The 19,440-nt window shown below is 42.5% G+C and overlaps 2 protein-coding genes across 4 annotated transcripts; both read left to right on the top strand.

The window, feature by feature from the left end:
• Positions 1–160: 160 nt before the first annotated feature.
• On the top strand, positions 161–3,255 carry LOC120691740 (alpha-terpineol synthase, chloroplastic-like). The gene is made up of 6 exons (XM_039974916.1): positions 161–416; positions 526–901; positions 1,778–1,996; positions 2,113–2,251; positions 2,464–2,718; positions 2,818–3,255. Exons 1-6 carry the CDS (start codon positions 221–223, stop codon positions 3,130–3,132), a joined length of 1,500 nt encoding a protein of 499 aa, XP_039830850.1. The 5' UTR covers positions 161–220; the 3' UTR covers positions 3,133–3,255.
• Positions 3,256–12,505: 9,250 nt separating this feature from the next.
• Positions 12,506–16,815, top strand: LOC120691166. Of its 3 annotated transcripts, none has more exons than XM_039974166.1 (10): positions 12,506–12,841; positions 12,969–13,064; positions 14,422–14,506; positions 15,149–15,270; positions 15,397–15,421; positions 15,496–15,579; positions 15,690–15,719; positions 15,816–15,921; positions 16,027–16,091; positions 16,500–16,815. In XM_039974166.1, exons 1-9 carry the CDS (start codon positions 12,749–12,751, stop codon positions 16,088–16,090), a joined length of 705 nt encoding a protein of 234 aa, XP_039830100.1. In that variant the 5' UTR covers positions 12,506–12,748; the 3' UTR covers position 16,091; positions 16,500–16,815. The 3 variants fall into 3 exon arrangements, with proteins under 3 accessions (XP_039830100.1, XP_039830099.1, XP_039830101.1); XM_039974165.1 differs by having other exon boundaries at positions 12,510–12,841; positions 16,505–16,815; XM_039974167.1 differs by lacking the exons at positions 12,506–12,841; positions 12,969–13,064 and adding an exon at positions 13,145–14,347 and having other exon boundaries at positions 16,505–16,815.
• Positions 16,816–19,440: the final 2,625 nt, after the last annotated feature.

Below are 19,440 nucleotides of genomic sequence, written 5' to 3'. Positions count from 1 at the left end.
TTGATATTGCTTTAATTAGATGATTTTTGCTACAATCTAAATGAACAGGGATAAAATTTAAAAGCTAAATAAACAGTCTTTGCGAGACGGATGGAGTACGTCTTATCTTACCGTATCTATAACTATGTACTTATGAGATTCTTTAATTCTTGGTATCTAGGCTGATCCATCTATCTTTGACAAGTTAAAGTTCCTCGTAAGGCATCAACTTCTCCATGAAATGGAATTACTGCCAAAGCTTAGAGTCATCGACACATTGCAACGGCTCGGTGTTGCCTACCATTTCGACGAGGAGATCCGCGCCGTACTCAACTCTGTCACAATGGAGGGACAAGACGTCGATCGCATGGACGATGCTCATCTCATGACCTTACTCTTCAGATTGCTTAGGCAGAACAAGTCTCCCACTTCTCCAGGTAACCAATCTCAGAAAACAGCATACGAAAAAAAATTCAGAAATTGGCAGAGTGCCAATTGATGCTAAGCAGATTAACTGACGAAGTCGGCTAAACAAAATCACAACAGAACTGCTATTGCGAAGGCTGAAGGACGGAAAGGGTGGCTTCAAGAAATCACTTCGGGAGGACACACAGGGTCTTCTTTCCCTGTACGAGGCTTCACATCTTGCATTTGGAGGCGAAGATATCCTTGACGAAGCAAGGGTATTTTCAACCGAGGCTCTAAGAGAGCGCATGCCGTTAATGCGTCCTCATCTAAGGAGCTCTGTGGATAATGCTTTGGCCGTTCCTCTGCACTGGGCGGCCCCAAGATTGCAAGCAAGATGGTTCATCGGCCACTATGCTGGAGATGGTGGAGCAGATCAAGTGATGCTTCGATTCGCCAAGATTGACTTCAACAATGTGAAAAAATTACACCAGCAAGAACTTGCGAGGATAACACGGTAATGTACGAAATGATACTTCCTCGATGGATAGCTACAACCTTTGTAAAAACCAGTGCAAATCACGATAAAAAAAGTTGTCTAAATTTTCCAAAAAAAATCACACATGTAGATTATATGATGATACACAACCTTGTAAAATATCTTGTCCAAACGCGATTTCGTTTGTGAGATATAAAAATAACAAATTTCTAACAAATCATCTGGATAACATTCCGGCTTGAAAATTGTTATTTTTATATCTCACAAACGAAGTCGAGTTTGGACAAGATATTTTACAAGGTTGTGTACCATCATATAATCTACATGTGTGATTTTTTTTGGTGAATTTAGACGATTTTTTGCAGTTGTTTGCACATATTTTCACAAAATTGTGGTTTGCGAACGAGCGCTAGCTCGGCTGGTGGGAGTGCGGCAGCGAAAACCACCAGGTCGGGGGTTCGATCCCCGCTCGCACAGAGAAAAAAAAAATCCCTCGCTTGTCCCATGTCCAAAGCATAGCTGGGGTCCGGCCCTTCTCACGGGTAACGGACTATGTACGGGTGGGGCAGGGGTTCAGGGATTTTCTAGACCTGCGTGAGAAGATTTTCTTCTTAGTGTAATGCCGTGGGGGCGGTCTCCCCCGCAGGTCTAGTTTCCACCAGATATATTCCCTAGCTTTAGGCCCTAAGTTGAGTGCTAAACTTTAGCACTTATTAGCACTCGTACTTTTCCTATAGTTTTTTAGACTTGGCTAAACATTATCCCGCCCTATTAGTACTCAACTTTTCACCCATCAGCATTAGTACTAAAGTTTAGTATTTTCACCCATCAGCACTTAATCCAAACAGGACCTTAATTTGAGACAATCTTTTACACCTCGCTCGTATGTTGCAGCTGGTGGAGGAATGCTGGTCTGAACAAAAAATTACCATTTGCGAGGGATCGTTTGATGGAATGCTTCTATTTTGCAACCGGTGTCGCTTCAGAACCTAGTCTTGCAGCAAGCCGAGAAGTGGTCGCTAAAGCATTTGCTCTAATTGTGGTCTTAGATGATATCTACGATATCTATGGAACATTAGATGAACTTGCAGTGTTCACCGATGCCATTGAAAGGTAAGCTTGGAAGACACATCCTTGGACTGATAAGATATTACAAGAAATGTCGAACAGATTAATAAGACCACTTCACCAGAACCAAAATCAGAAATTAAATGTTTTACCACTTGCAGATGGGAGGCCACTGCAACCGAACTACTACCCGAGTACATGAAAGGAATCTACCTCACTATCTTCAACTTCTCAAACGAGGTGGCTGAGCACGTTCAAAGGACTTGTGGATGTGATGTACGGTTCCTCCTTAAGAAAGTGGTAAGTAGATAGGTGTCAGTGAATCAGTGATTCTGACCGAGACATCGCTGGACACTGCAAGTTCATTTAACTCGCAATGAACTTTACAAGTTAAACTTGCCGCGCATCATTGAAACAACACACAACAGAGAATCGTTTCATTTTTAGTTCATAAAATGCCATGGTTAATCAGTGAATATGATGACCCCAACTGTTTTTTTTTTCTCTCTCAGTGGCATGACCTTTGCAAGGCGTTTCTATTGGAAGCAAAATGGCATTATTACAGTAATCACAAGCCAACCCTCCAAGAATATTTGGACAATGGATGGATGTCGGTCTCTGGACCGCTGATGTTGCTCCATGCTTTTCCCATGCTCAACGAGGCCATCACTCAAAATTCCATAGAACAACTTGAAAGCCATTATCCGAAACTGGTACAGATGGTGTCCAAGATATTCCGACTTTGCAACGACTCGGCAACACATTCTGTAAGAGCACTGTCTATTCTTGCACTTAATTGTTACTAGATCATTAGACATTGACCTTTCCGTGACATATATACCTTAATTACTTGCACGGGAATGTAGGAAGAGTTGAAGAGAGGAGATGCGCCATCTTCTGTAGCAATTTACATGTTTGAGAACAGAGCCATGGAGACTAACGCTCGCAGAGCCATGAGAGACCTGACCATGGAGACCTGGAAAATAGTCAATCAGGATGTTTACGACAAATGCCAGTATCCTCCCTCCTTTGCAAATGCTTGTGTGAATATGGCGCGCATCTCCCACTGCATCTACCAAGGTGGCGATGGTCTTGGTGCACCAGATGATGGGAAAAGGATGGAAATTAGCGAACTGTTCTTGGAGCCTTTAAAAGCAGCTCCTGACGGCGGACGACATTAAGGTGCATCGGTGTAGAAAAGCTCATTTCAACTCAATAAACCACATGTATTCCAGCCATTTATTTCTTATATCGTGTAATCACTGTAGTCTCATGTCTCTATCAAATCCATCCTGATTATGTCACTCTTTTATTAATATTAAACTAGCAAGGAGGCCCGCGCAAATAGCGCGGGTATCTAGCATCTTTTATGCTGACATTTGAGTTTTTTACTTTAAAATAAATATTTTATATTTTAATATAAATATAATTTTTAATTGTTGGTTAGCTATGTAAATTTTTATTTTTAATTATGGTGATAAATTATCATTGGGCTTTAAAAAGATCTAGATGAGTGTCTACTATAATTAGAATTTATTTTTGAATTTGAATCGAAACATTAATAAGAATTGGATGTGACCTATATCTCTTTTATTTTTTTTGTTCTTCAAGCTCCAATTACTACATCACCATACATATGGTTCCTCTTGTCTCATAGTTGCAGCACTTTTTCGTCACCAGGAATTGTGCACCATCACCAACAATTTTATTGTTACGCTTGCAAAAAAAAACTCTCTTCTAGACACTTCACATTTGCAGCTTGTACCTTCCCAAACACCCAATTGCAGTTCTATCATTTATCATTTGTTCTCTAAATTTTTAGTTCTCGGACAACCATTGATCACAATTTTACACAGGAAGGCATCACCGTCTCACTGCTTTTAATTATTATTAGTGGTAATCACCATACCTCAATGGCAATGACAGTGTTGACTAAGTTAGGGTGATAGTCGTTCCAACAACTGTGTTGGGATCGTGTCGTGGTTATGATGTAGTGCTATCATTTGATCCTTATCTCTGTAACTGGTTATCATTGCGCTTTCTAAGTTTAGCGACTCTCATCGCTTTGTATATCAGAGTCTTTTCTCAGTTATTGTTGTTTTCCTTCAATCTCTTATGTATTTATTTTCTATTTGCTCCTATGAAGATACACTTTTTCTTAGCGAAGCGAACCTATAATTCGTAGTTGACATCACCTTCTCAGAATAATATGACTAATCCTGCCTTTTTTCTCTCCCCCCCTCTGTGTTGGTAATATTTTTCCCTATAAGTTTTTGTTAATAAGTTATGGTGATTTTATCCATGGTTGTCTTGATTCTCTCTAAATTGCACACTATTCTATTTTTTTTAGTTTAGAATTACTCCCCAAAAGCTAGACTGCCAGTAATCTAATTACAGTTAGAGTCATTTCTTTGCGGCATCACCATCCGCAGTGGTGTCTGAGATATTAACAATATGATGAAATGCACACCTAGGCTCAGCAGACGCTATTGTCTAGCTGCTACTTAGCTACCAATCCAAACTGAATTATTTGTAACATTTATTCTTCATTTATTTGCTAATAGCTTGATCAGAAAAAAGCATGCATCTTTGCACTATTCTTCAAATTTACAATTTAGTAAATTGTAACACACCTTGAGTTGTTTGATGTTGCATCCGCATGTGAAGGTCTTTAGCTTGATGCTTCCAGTCCAGATGTTGGTGTTCTTTTTTAGCAAATGCAGATGTTGGTGTTGACATCCAAAATTGGCACAGTTCAGGTTTGCTGGACAATCTGGGTAGACCGGTTAGACCTGTCATATAAACCGGTCATATCGGTAAAGACAACTTTGTCAAATTGACTTTATCATTGTGTAGATCTCGTCGAGATGATCAAAATGCATATATAGAACGTCCAATTTGGAGTCCGGATGAGAAAGTTATGTCATCCGGAAGATCTGCTCCGCGGTCTGATCGGTCAGACTGGTCCAGGGCAGTCAGACCGGTTCGAAGACCGGTCAGACCGGTCTAAAACGCACAATCCGAGTTAGGAGTTATATTTTGACACGAGATTTGTTAGGGTTTCGACTCCTAATTGGTACAGACGACCTCCCCGCCCTACAAATATGAAGGGCCACGTCCGGTTGTGGATAATCCCAAATGATTCACACATTTATCCTTTACTTCACACATTTATCCTTTACTTTTTACCTCTAAACTCTATATATAATGGGCCATAGCCGGTTGACACATTTATCCTTTACTTTTCACCTCTAAAACCCCTAGCTTTTCCAACCCCATCTGTTGTTCTTCGCTCGTCTCTACGGCGTTTGATGGTGTTCTAAGTGGTCTGCTGATCTCAGAGCAACCCTAGCTCCATTAGCTCCGATGGGGTACCCCTCTTGAGCTTGTGGTTCTAGTTTTTTTGCCATCTCCCTGGAGTACTGGTCTGACCTGTTTGCATAACCGGTCTGACCGGTCTGCACAGAGAGGCTACTGGTGCTGATCATTTCTAACGCATTCAAGTGTGTGATCAGATTTTGAGTCAACAGTTAGACATCGCTATCTGGTGAGTTTCTCTTATCATAAAGGTGACAATTTGTATGTAGTTTGTTGTTTTCTGCGACACCAACAACTACTCATGCAAGACTATACCTATGTAGTAAATTGGATATAACGGCAGCAAAATAAGGTGCACCAGTAGTGGTTGTGCCCGAAGATGTGGAAGTGCTAATAGGGTGAGATGGGTGCCCTATTCTTTGAGCACATTATTGTGATCATCGGAGTGGATGCATATGACACTTTGGTTACACCATTGTCATATCTCTATTTCCTGCTACTTTGCTGGATCACTGGAACCACAAGCTCAGGAGGGGTACCCGTCGGAGCTGAATAGGTGGACAGAGTGATGGCTCCGTATTGTTGCCGGCCGGCCATATGCATGCCATATATAGATGGAGATGCATGAATACATTTTATCAACTGGCTATTGCCACTGCATATGTAGATCAAATGTAGAGAATTATTGGCTAGGCTTGTGCTAACAACTCCAGTGAGACAACAATATGTGTTTTGCCTTAACTTGCAGTCTACTTTGAACACTTTTGCAATGGGGTTTCCAAGCTGTATGGTTCGATGTATAATTTTCTAGCTTTTCTCCTATGCATTTACTTGCAATTCCACGGCATCGAAGCCTGCTAAGATATAGTAGCTTTTGCATTGGGGTTTCCAAGCTATATGGTTCGATGTATAATTTTCTAGCTTTTCTCCTATGCATTTACTTGCAATTCCGCGGCATCGAAGCCTGCTAAGATATAGTTGTGGCAGAACTGCCTAAATTATCCCGGCTCAAGTGCGTAAACCATCACCATAAAGGCAACATTAGCTTAAACGCACTTCAAACGGAATAATTTTTGGTCTGTCGGGTAACGTCCCGATACAACCACCGATTCTCGGATCGAACAAGCATACCCCGCACGAAGGCGAGTCCAGAGATATTACAACCACAATTTTTACAACACAGGCATAGTAATGATTACAAGCCAGTTAAAAACATTATTACAAGGCCAACTTAAATAAAACAGTTATACAAGTTATGATTATAAGTTCAGAGTCTAAACAGCGGAAGATGAGACACGATGACTACAACACGTCGCAAAAGTATACCAAGCTAGCCCCAGCAGGGTATTACTCGTCACAGTCATTGCCGGCCGAAGACGTATCCCACTCTACGGACCAGCCAGGAGGCAACGAGCAAGGATAGGTCAAGCTAGCGATCTGATCCTCAAAACTCATACCTGAAAAAGGGTTTCAACAGCAAGGCTGAGTATTCTAATACTCAGCAAGACTTAACCGTCAACGGGTATAAGTAGCCCACTTTAACTGGACTATGCAAGGTTTTGTGAGGCTCTGGTATTCCTTTTGCTGAAAAGCAATAAGAGTATGTCCTTACTTTCAAGTTTTAGCTTCAAGATTCTAGTTGATTAACCATTCTATGTAAGCAGCTACTATCCAATCATGGTGGAACTTCTAAGCAAACATCAAGATTAATAAGAATATTGTTGCTCTTATTACTCTGTGTGGCAGATCAATTAAGCAGTCTCATTTCATCGTGAGAGGCGGACGATTCTGAATCGAAATTCAACCTTGCAAGGACAACCTAACACACACGTCTGGAACACCGTTGGGTCATTCCCAAACAACCGTTGACCTTTCTTTCCGGCTTGTGGATAGGGTCACTCTCCCCGACTACAGGGCTCCAAGGCCGAACCTTGTCCCTTGAAGTCGTAGTGTTGCGCAACATAAAATAAAACATATCCCTACTGAGAGAGTGAAAGGTATATCCACTCCCCGGTCCAATCGGCTACTAGGCTTGCCGCGTACCATATTTACGGCATGTGGCTAGTACTTTCAAAAACTTAACCGGCACTACCACACACTGCGACCTTAGCAAGTTCATCAACACAGACGGGGTCTCACATAAGGTCATGATATCGAACACAACCCCGTCCGTCGTCCTTATATTGATAACAGAAAGTAAACAGGCAATTCCTATAAAGCTCGCGAGTGACAGGCAATCACTCGACTTTTACCGGTCCTATAAGCTTAGCAATTATTCGAACTCAAGTCTAGTGTTCAGTACATAGGTTCCTAGGATCATGCATCTAGAGTTTCAATTCAACTCCTATGAACTGTAAATGCACAAGTAAAATAATACAGTAAATGGAATTAATTTGAAGTATAGGTTATGTCCGGGGCTTGCCTTCTCGATAATTGCTAACTATTTCAGCTCTAGGCTCTTCCGAACTTTGGTCCGGGGCTTCAGTTAGTTCCGCAGTGTTCACTTGAGCTTCGAGATCACCTCCGTCAGATTCCGGGATCAGCTCGTACGTCCCATCTGACAAAGTAGTCGTATCTATATGTAATGCAAGAACAATATTAAAAACACACATGGGCAATTGTTTATAGAATAGTTAAATAACAAATCTAACTACACAAGGCATCATGATCAACAGCACAAATGAAGTTGACTAACTTCATAAACAAGTGGGGTGATTTCCTATACAATTAAGTCATGGTTTGCAAATAAATCAACAACTCAGAGTACAAATAGTAATAAATTCTACCAAAATTACACTAAACAGAACATGAACAAAGTAATCTACCCTGTAAAATTCATGCCAAGACATGTAACCATTTAATCACAATAAATCATTTATGCAGGCAACACCTAATACAAGCTCGAATTATACAGATCAAACTAGAGCCAAACAGAAGCTCAAAATTTAACACGAGATCTACACAGTGATTATTTATCTACTGTGAATTTTTCATGATTTTATCTATACGGAATTAATTCTGAGAAAATAAACAAAACAGACATCAGTTTAGAAAGATTCAATTTTAGATCCTGTTCTAGCCATTAACTGATGCTCAAACTTCCTGGACAAGTTAAGATATTCTAGATGAACACTCAGGAATATTTTCAGGATTTAAAAAGAACAGAAACTATTTATAATAAATAAAGTATACTAAACAAGGATTAAATCAAATAAATAGCTACAACAAAGAACTGACCATGAAATTTTTATAGAAAAGCTAGTGTAACAAGAGTAAACTACCACCAAAATTTCAGAGCAATATCAGCTTTCAAGTATCACATAAGAAAAAGATTAAAGAACTAGTATTTATACACCTAGTAACACAAAACAAAATCTACAGCAAAAACTTGCAACTAAAGCCTAACATATTATGGTTCTACTGCATAGAGCTCTTCAAGAGGATTCCAAAACATCAAGATTTGCTAATTTACGAATTTTCTACGAATTGATATTGAATTTCAAAGATCACTGAAAAACATTGCAAACCAGTCCCTAAGGCACTATTGCAATGAGTCACTGACATCGCAGATAACCCCCTGGGCTTTCTCAAATTCAAGCACGCGGTCCTTGGGTCGGGTCAGAGAGGGGAGGCGAGGTTTGACCGGCCGTTTCCCGGCGAGGGGCTCACCGGCGGCGAGGGTGGAGGGGTGCGTGAGCTTCACGGGTGCAAGGCGCACCTCTGGGTGTCCTAGGGTTGCGGGAAGAGGCTCGGAAGCGGCGGCTCGGTGGAGCAGGGCGGGTCGGCGGCGGAGGCGAGCGACGGCGAGGGTGCTCCGGTGAGGATTGGGCGAGGGGAAACGGTCTGGGAGTTGCGCGAGGGTGAGGCGCGGCTAATGGTGGGGGATGTAGGGGTGGAGCGGGCTTGCAGTGGCGGCTCCGCGGCGGGGTGGAGCTCGCCGGGGTTCAAGCGGGGCAGCGGCGGTGTTCTGCGGTGTGGGAGCGAGGAGAGAGCAAGAGAGCGAGGGGAATGGGTCTCTGGGGTTCCTCTATTGCTCGGGCGCTCGCTAGAAGAGAGCGGCGGGCTCTGCAGGGGGCGCTCCACGGCGACGTTGCGGTGGCGGCCGTCGGGGAGGTTATGGGTACGGCGGGGGCGCGTGGCTCGGCCGGGAGGCTCCAGCGCGAAGCAACAGGAGGGGGAGGAGGTCGTCCGCGACGCGTGGGCGCCAGCGCACGGCGGAGTAATGGCCGGGAAAGCCGGGAAGGCGTCGGCGGCGGCGCTGTCGGCGGCGTCGGCGGCGAGAAGCAGAGCAGGGAAGGGGAGATGGTCATAAGGGTCGATTTGTAATTACTAAAAATTCCAGGGATCTCTCTGTAAACAAGAAATAACTTTTAAACTAAAGCTCAAATGAAAAAGTGCCCAACATGAAAGTTGTTCAACTTTTCAAGATCTACAACTTTGATGTTGTGCAAAAATTTATTTGACCAAAGATTCAAGAGCTAAAATTAAAATCATTGAAGAGATTTTGAATTCTAGGAAATTTGTCTTTTTCAAAGCAAATTCACTTCAACTCTAGACTCAAAAGTAAAAATGGCTGCCATGCATTAAATGCACTGAAATTTTGCAAAAACACCCTCCACTAAAGCTATAATTACACAACCTATTCAACACAACTGCAGAAAGGACCTTGCATAAACTCATAATTACACATATAACCTTTCATAATTACAAAAAGATCCTTTTTAAGCATTTCAAGCACATGATGCATAGTAAACATACATAATTACTGTGCAGACACCTAATTAAATTACTATGCAAACACCCGGGGTGTTACAATAGTAGTGGGTGATATTGATAAAAAAATAATGGTTGGTGATATCTAGTCCTATTTCTCCTCAATATAGAAAGTAATCTGATTAGAAAATAAATTTATATAATTGCATGCTCCTCTCTTGTCATCAACGTAGAATGTAATCTAATTAGGAAATAATATGTACACAATTTCTAATCTCTCTTCTATTATTGTAATGGACATGTACCTTTTATTTTTATTTTCCTAATTCATAAATATTTAGTAAGACATCTTAGGTTAGTCTATATATTTATTAGTTTTATTTGACATAGACTCTTTAGATTAATCTAGAGTGTTAGATCTTCATAAAATCCAACGGTTATATCCTTCTCTTTTTTGGATTAACGTGAGAATTTCTATACCCTCTCGATGAACATGGTGGCTTTTATTCTATTATTGTAACAGACATGTACCTTTTATTTTTATTTTCCTAATTCATAAATATTTAGTAAGACATCTTAGGTTAGTCTATATATTTATTAGTTTTATTTGACATAGACTCTTTAGATTAATCTAGAGCGTTAGATCTTCATAAAATCCAACGGTTATATCTTTCTCTTTTTTGGATTAACGTGAGAATTTCTATACCCTCTCGGCGAACATGGTGGCTTCTTTTAACACTATTGTATTAAAATAATAGATTCTGCCACTGCAACTTTAGTTTAGCTCAATTGGTTAATGGAACCTACCCACGTGAGTCTAGGCCCCCCAACGCATCATGGGTGTTCATATTTTGCCTTCCAAGGAGAGATTGTTTTGGATCAAGCAAGAATATTTTCTCCTGAAGCTCTAAGAGGACGCATGCCACCGATGCATCCCCCATCAAATTAAAGGAGTTATGTGGCTAATACATCAGTAAGAGCTTGAGGACAATGATGCTTGCATCTTCTAGCTTGTGGAGGGACGCTAATCTCAGTGAAAAGTAGTTAAATGTACACTGAAATTCATATGTTTTATTTTCTTTTTGGGGGAACCTTCAAAACCGATTTTCTTTGTACCCTGAATGACACTTGACATCTCTACTGGACCGAGCCGTTATCACTAGGGGAAGTATTATCCGGGCCCTCGATTCGTTCGGACACCTCTAGTGGACCGGGCCATTATCACTAGGGGAAATATTATTCGGGCCATCGATTCGTTCGGTATGGCCTAAACACCCAGACTAGAGCCCATGAAGTAAAGTATAAAAGCTGTGTAAGGCGATTCTCACACATATGCTAGTTTGTTTTAGGCTCCGTTTGGTTGCGCGTTGTAAAATTTTTGTAAAAATATATTTTTACATTTGAAGTATTAAATATAGACTAATCATAAAAATAATTACAGAACTCGTCTGTAAATCGCGAGACGAATCTAATGAGCCTAATTAATCCGTCATTAGAGGTTATTTACTGTAGCAATACTGTAGTAATTTAGCATCTGATTACAGCCTAATTAGGTTCATTAGATTCGTCTCGCGATTTACAGGCAGCAGTCACAATGCGTTTTTTATTTCGTCTAGATTTAAGTCTCCATGCAGGTGCCGGAAAAAAATTTAGAATTTTGATTTTTGCATCTAAACACGGGCTTAGATAGAAAAAATAAACATTTTATAAAACTAGCGAAACCGTCCATGTGCATTTTGGAACAAACTAACTACTCACCGCTGAAGCGAAAGACCCGTCAACACTGAAAAGTCAATCACACGGCCGAGGCCGACGACGCGCGGAGTCATGGCCTCGCTTTGTCCCAAAGCGTTATCTTTTCGCTGTCCGCGCGGCTAGAAGTGCAGACACAGTGTTGGCTCCGCTCTGAACCTCGTGGACGCAGGCAGAACCGCGGAAGAGACTGATCGAGAGAGTTGAGGGCACCATCTCAGTAGGACCTGCGGGTGATCCGTGATCCACCGAAATCTCGACGCGACAACCGGGCCCATCTCCACCGTGATCCGGCGAACCCCCCAAAGACAGCGACACCCGAGCGGAGAGGCTACACGAAATCATGAGCCGTGCTATCAAGCTAGATAAGCCCACGCAAACCCCCAAATCCGGTAGCGTACGGCTGCGCGGCATGACGAGTTCCCAGTTCCACACGAAAGGAGCCGCCGGGAGAAAAAAAAAAGTCCGGCACGCTCCGGCGGCCGCAACGCGGTTGCGAAGGAGTGACGAACCGGCCAACCACCGCGCCTACTACGCTGATCCAGTAGCCATCCTGGACCTGAGGTCACCGCGATGACTCGGGTCCCCGCCCCAACTGGTCGTCGTCTTCCTTCGCCGGATCGCCCCCACCATCCGGAGGCAGATCATCACTTGGTTTTTGTTTACCTGCAATTATTGGCTGCGCCCCCGCCGCTAATGGCCACGCAATAACCCGGCCTCCCGGTCGCTAACCACAAGCCTCCAAGTGTCAGCTCGCTCAGACCTGGCTTCCGCTGGCTGGCTGCCTGCGGGGGCCAATCAAAAATTTCCCTCGGCCCATACGCGCCGCGGACACGCCCGCCCCCCACCCCGCGTCCCGCGCCGCCCGCTCTCGGTTCCTGCGCCCCGCACGTTTTCAGTTCGCCCGAGCCGGCCACCGACCCGAGCAGTTTCCGTTTGCTGCTGCTCTCCCTCGTTTCCCCTCCCCCGAATTCGAGCCGGAGGCAGATCTACGGCAGCGGCGGCGGGCCGAGGATGGCGGCGAACTGGGAGCTGCAGGGCTGCTGCGGCCACAACCAGAGGATCTTCATCGCCGCCGTCGGCGTCTCCACCGTCGTCATCCTCCTCGTGAGTGCCGACCTCCCCGTCGCCGATGCTCCCTCCGGTTGCTTTGATTCTCCTCGCGACTCCGCGGGAGACGAGGGGGGTTTCGGTCTCACCCGTGGTCTGAGGGGTTTTGCCTTTTTTTTTCCAGCTGTGGAGGACGTTCCTGCTCACGCCGTTCAAGCTCATCACCGTCTTCCTCCACGAGACCAGCCACGCGCTCGCCTGCAAGCTCACCTGCGGCGATGTAAGCCATGAACCTTTGCTCGTTCCAGCGGCCGCTTTGGGACCCCCCCCCCCCCCCCCCCCCCCCGTGCCGTAATGGTGTGCATTGCGATTGGGTAGCTGCAATCGAAGTCCGATTAGGCTCGAAATTGGGGCGGGCGAATAGGTTTCTCCCATCATTTTATGCGGGTAGGTGGGAAAAGTAGAATTCTTATCAGTGAGGATAGTGGAGTCCATATTGTGGGCGTGGGCGTGCCTTTTTGCATTGCTTTTCACGGGAGCAGAATATTCGTGGGTCTTTTCATTCCTCTACATACAGGGATTTGATTTCATCAAGGACCTGGGAGTCCTGGATTAGTTCCTGGGCTTTGTTTTCCTGCTATTGGCAAGTATCTCTTGCTCTTGTAAAGTTGTACTGTTCTTCAGCGTTCATGTGAGGGGCTGTGGTCAACGAATGTCCACTATCTGGTCTAGGTCAGGTCATGCTTGTTTTTAGATAAAAGGTGATTGTGTCTGTGTGAGTTTCGGGATCTGTACAGGTTCCCTAAAACTGTATGCTTGTTCTGGGTTTCTAAACCGTTTTTTCTTAATATATTGATAAGCAGCTCTCCTGCGTGTTCAGGAAAATAATGTCCACTCTCTGCAAACTATGCAGTCCTGGGCATATTGTTATGCCCCAGCCCTCTCCACCACCTGGTAATGCAAACCAATGGCTCTTTGCTAGGGAACCAAATAAGATCATGCTGTATGTTGTGCAGTTTAAAAGGAGAAGTAATGCATGCTTCTAAAGTCTCCTCTTAGGAAGACAACCACATGATTATGTGTGAAACCATCGGGGTTGAATTGTCATTCGTTTTTTTAATATTATAAAGGAGAACCAAACAACTGCTTAGATGGATGGCGTGTAGTTCCTTGCCTTTGTTTCATTCCTTGATTTCATCTGTAGTTTATACTTTGGTTTTAAAATAAATTCAGCCTGCTTTTCGAAAGATCTAGTCTTTTGATGTGCTTGGACATTTGGTGTTCTCCCCGTGTTAAACAGTTCAAATTTTGGATACCCCTGATTGTATCTATGGAAAACTATGTGTATAAGAAATGTTCCAGGTATTTCAATACATTTTCTGAGTTACTTATCTCGCTCTATACTTTCTGTTTTTTTTAACGTATGTGTTCTTTTGTTTCATTTGGAGTTGGCCATTTGGTGCATTGCTTAGACGTAATATTTTGGCCAGCTTCTGTCAACTTACCATATCTAGTGATTAGATCCACTCAGTATTGATGCCATATTGCCTCAATGTTCATTAGGTTGGTATTTTATTCAAATTTGATCCTCGTGCCCAGTCGTTCAAAAAATATTTCATTTTGACTGGCTTCTTCAGGTCGAAGGCATGCAGGTCCATGCGAATGAGGGTGGCGTTACTCAAACTCGGGGTGGCATATATTGGATAATCTTGCCCGCTGGATGTAAATCCCCTGACCCTCTCATCCCTCCTTTTCATATGATTTCTCACAAGAATGCTAATAGAAAAACGAAGCTGCTTCTCTATTATTCAACGTCCTATTTTTGTGTTCTCATGGATAGTTTAGTGTTATGGGACCTCAACTGTTGATTTTATCAAACAATATAGACCTAATTTCCCATGAGCAAGCTTGTGATGAATTTATTTCATGGGTCTAATTTGTTAATCTGGGCATCTTTGGTTTACAGCCAAATTGCCATGCCAAACTCTGTGGCACCGCCACAAAAATATCGCGCTGTTTGGTTGACGAGAAAGCTTAGGCAGCCACAGGAGATGACAGTGCTTTTTCTACACATTCGCTTGCCACAGTAGTGACGCCGATTCTGGGCGCCTAAGCTGCGGTGTCAGCCACAGGTTCGGCGTGGCAGACTGGCTGGGTACCAAACAGCCCCTCTATATGAAACTTGACTAGGTTAATTTTAATGTTCCAGTAACCTTTCATTCTTTTATCACCCTCCAACCATGAAACTAAACCATCTATTTGGACTAGATTTGTTGTTCTGATCCTCTGAATTTTATGTTCTCTTGTTCAGTCAATCCACCTTCAATCCCTTCAGTGATGAAGCTGTTTTGTTTTGAATTGCAGATCTGGGTTCATCATTTTGGGGAATGATCTTCATACTTGCATCCACAAATCTCCTCACTACGAGAATTGCAGCGGGTTGTTTCATCCTTGCATTGGTTGTTGTTCTTTTTGTTGCAGATAATGTAAGTTCAATAAAATATGTTCGGTCGTTTCAAATTATGACTTTCTTCATTTGTCTTGTCCTACTTGTCCGCACAGTAATCTTGATCATTTAATTAAGCGCTATCATCTATTTTTGAATTGTGCAGTGGTTTCTTCGCTGGCTCTGCATTGGTATGAATAAACATGACTTTATCTCCATTTAAGACCTTACTCTGCAACATGCTACTTATGATGCTATTATCCAGGATTCGTTGTGTTCATTGCTGTTGTTTGGGTCATACAAGAATTTACATCTTTCCATATTCTGAAATATGTGATCTTATTCATAGGTGAGAGTTAAGACTTGCTACAATCAGATTCTATTTATTTTACTTTCTGGAACACAAAATCGATGGTTGCAAATTTAATGTTTTATGTTTGTTTAATGTGTGTGCATCAGGTGTGATGAACAGCTTATTTTCAGTTTATGGTAAGAAACAAACAACCTTTTCCTTTTTATTACATGTTAGAATAATCCAGGATGTACTATCTGTTCTGATAAATGAAATGTTCTCGAATTATCTAGATATTTACGATGACTTGATATCCCGAAGAGTTCATTCAAGTGATGCTGAGAAGTTTGCTGAAATCTGCCCTTGCCCCTGCAATGGTGTTGGATGGGGTGTTATATGGTCCGATCTGCAGTTTCAATAGTTTCTTTTTCTCCCTTGATATTGTATTAAGATAATCCTGATGATAAAGACACATATGCTGACATTTGCTGTTCTTTCTTTCAGGGGCTTCATTTCATTTATCTTTCTCTGTGCATCAATATACCTTGGACTGGTCATACTGTCGTGAGGTAATTCCAATTTTTTCATATTACAGTCCGCTTTATTCTCCTTATGTCGACATGCTCTTTCACTGTTGTACGGAAACACATGACACAATCACAGAAATCGTACTGACTGAGTTATTAGGAAAACAAAACTGGACACTGACCTGGCACCTGTAAGGAAAATGGTGTAAAAAACTGGTTCAGTCATTCCAACCTTGCTTTCAAATTTCAATGGCCTTCATTCTTAAGACTGATATGTGAACATATCCTGGAAAAGTAGTTCAATATTAATAGATTGAACTAATAAATTTCAGGGCACCAATTTGCACCCCCCATAAAATTAATGTTGTTGATCAATTGCTCTAGAGATGTACCCTTGTCGACATACTGATTTAAGCTCACTAACTCCGAATCATAATTTCATTTTTCCTGTTCAGGATTTCAACCTCGTTCTGTTTTGATCTGACAACCAACTCAGGTTGGCTTTTACTGAGTTCTCATTGCTCCAGATATTGGTTCAAGCTTACATTGTTCTGGTAGTTGTACAGAATTCATGGATGGTAAACCTGTATATCCATTGGAGTTAAATTAGTGGGGATTATTCATGCAATTCTTCCATTTTAGCGATTCTATAGATACATTTTGCTTAGCAATGTATTTATGGCTGGTAGCCTTTTCTATTTGGGCGATGTATATCATAATCTCTTGCCTTATTGCTCATTTATCCAATTCGAAACCTTTTCAGCAATGCGACATTGTGAATTTTTTCTGGCACCCATTGCCAGAACGATTGACGGGCTGATGCTACCATGAGTTAGTGCCTCAGTGCAGTTTAGTTTATCATCCTGGTGCTTTGTGGCCATTGATGTCTAATCCCGTTCTTTTTGACGGATGGAACTGCCTCGTGTTAACTAACTCCAGATCTTGTCGCCTTGTCAGTTCCAAGCAAAAAGTATTGGAAGATGTTAGATGTGGTTGTGCTGCTGCTGCAAATTGCCGGAAGCCTAACTGTATAGTAAGGTGACTGGCTTTATTGCGTTGCCTCGCGGGAAGGGCGCCTTGTGCTCTCGGCTAGCTTCAGTGCATCACCTAACCTGTTCAGTTGTCGCTGTCCGGGATCCGGACTTCCTGACGGAGTTAGATGGCGTGCACTGCATATGCTAAAAGATACTTGTCGCATCACCATTTTGTCGGTAATAAATATAAATATCATGGTCCTGCAGGTGTATATTAAACATTTCAGAGTACTCCGTACGAGTAGTTCCTTGTGTTTCAAAGAAGGTAGAAATATGGGAACAGCGAGCTGGTGCAATAAAAACTGGCAAAAGAAGATGGCAGCCAATATGAAGATGGTTGTGCAGGTTCTGATTATTAGCGCACGCTGGTGCACCTCTTCTTGGTACATTGATTGACACCCTTACACGTACAATCAAGGTAGTGTTGAGAACATACAGGTCCTGTTTAGTTCTCGAAAAAAAATTTGCGCAGTATTTGTCACATTAAATTTTCGGACACATGCATGGAGCATTAAATACAGTTAAAAAAATAATTAATTACACAGTCTAACTAATTAGCACGAGTTGAATTTTTTAAGTCTAATTAGTCCATAATTAAATATTATTTATCAAGTAACAACGAAATGTGTTATAGTACTAAAATCCAAACTTTTTCACCAACTAAACACACCCACAATGCTATATGAATTTTGCTTTTAACTCCATGAAATGAGCTCGAGTCTTATCCTAAAAGAAATCGATATTCGAAATGCGGCCCTAGCGTCGCGTCGAGACACACGCTGCTGGCTATCTCCGTTTCCGGGTGTCTAGCCGTGCTGGCCGAACAGCGAGGCAGCCGGGCCCGTCGAGAAAACGAGGGGCCAGCTAAAGATGGAACAAGAAAGAATCAGGTTGCGTCCCCTGGTGGCTGGTGCCCTCGTAAGTCGTAACTTTGCTTCATAAAGTCACGTTGTAACTTTGGTCCCGGCTGGCCCCTCGCCGGCCCGGGCCCCCAGCCCCCGGCGCTCCGCGGAACCCAGATCAACTCAGATTGAGTGATTTTGCTTCATGAAGTCACGTCGTAACTTTGGGCTGCATATCCACCATCCATTCCAATCTGGACGGCTGCAGACTTTTCCAAGCCAAATCTTGCCACTTAGCCTTTTTTAGACACCATGACCAAGCATGCAAACATAAGACAGCATTCTTCAAATCATTTTACTGCTGTATAAAGGCAAACACAAGATGCGTCAGAATTTATGAAACAGATTCTTGCACCGAAGTTAAGCCCCTAGATTTGGATTTTCTACCACATTCATTTCTTGACTATCTTGTATGTTTCTACTACGAGCTTCTATAGTCCATCTCTTCAAGATATAACAGGTTGGCAATATCTTTATGTTCATTAAATCAAAAATATTCAAATCATGTGCACATAATATTTCTGTCCTTGTAGCCATAAATACAAGAACTAAAATCAGAGAGAATATGAGATTCTTCCTCTTTCTCTTCCTCTTCATCTTCATCTTCACCTTCACCTTGCTCTTCACCTTCATCTTCCATTGGACCTTCTTCTTTCTCTTTGTCTTTAATTGGAGACAAATGTTTCACAACATTATGCATTATGTGAAAGATACACAAACCATGATATGATTCTGTAAATACTTTAGCTACAGTTTTTCCCATTGCAGCATCTTGATCGGTATAAATAGTTTTAGGTTGCTTCCCATTATGTGAAGCTAGAAAAGTCTCAAAGAGCCTCCGTTTCATCAAATAGAAGTGCAGCACCCAAAATAGTAATTTCTCTAAATTGATTAGACCCAAGAAATACACCAAAATGTCTATATTCTTTGTTTGTGTCAAAGGTAGTGTCAAATGTGACCATATCACCAAAGTATGCATAGTCAATGATCATTTTAGCATCAGCCCGTAATGTGTTGGTTATATGTTCCTCACAATCTAACTGTAATGCATACTGAAAGGATGAGTTCTCGATGATTTTCTCATGAAAATGATACAGCATACTTCCGGCATATCCAAAAGCCAACTCCCTATGTCCTTTGCTCCGTAAATAAGTTTTGCAGTCACAACAAGTGTAGTTAAGGTTAAGTGGTCCACCAACTTGACGACTAACCAACTCATATACAGCTTTTGGCCTAATTCTAGAAACATTCATATACACACTAGGGTTACTGAAATAAAAAAGATTGACGACGAAGATGCCCCAATGGCATCCCGGTGGTCTACTTTCCTCTCCTCCACATCGACTGGTGCGAGCTTCCCTCTCCTCCGGCGAGATCCACCTCCTCTGGGCAGGCGCAAGGGAGGGCGGAGCTGGGCGGTGCAACGCGCGTGGAGTAGCGACGCGTGGGAGGGCG

Source organism: Panicum virgatum, chromosome 9N (genome assembly GCF_016808335.1).
Source record: "Panicum virgatum strain AP13 chromosome 9N, P.virgatum_v5, whole genome shotgun sequence".
Classification (NCBI taxonomy): Eukaryota; Viridiplantae; Streptophyta; class Magnoliopsida; order Poales; family Poaceae; genus Panicum; species Panicum virgatum.
The sequence above is the reverse complement of the archived record's forward strand: the minus strand, read 5'-3'. Positions and strand labels throughout refer to the sequence as shown.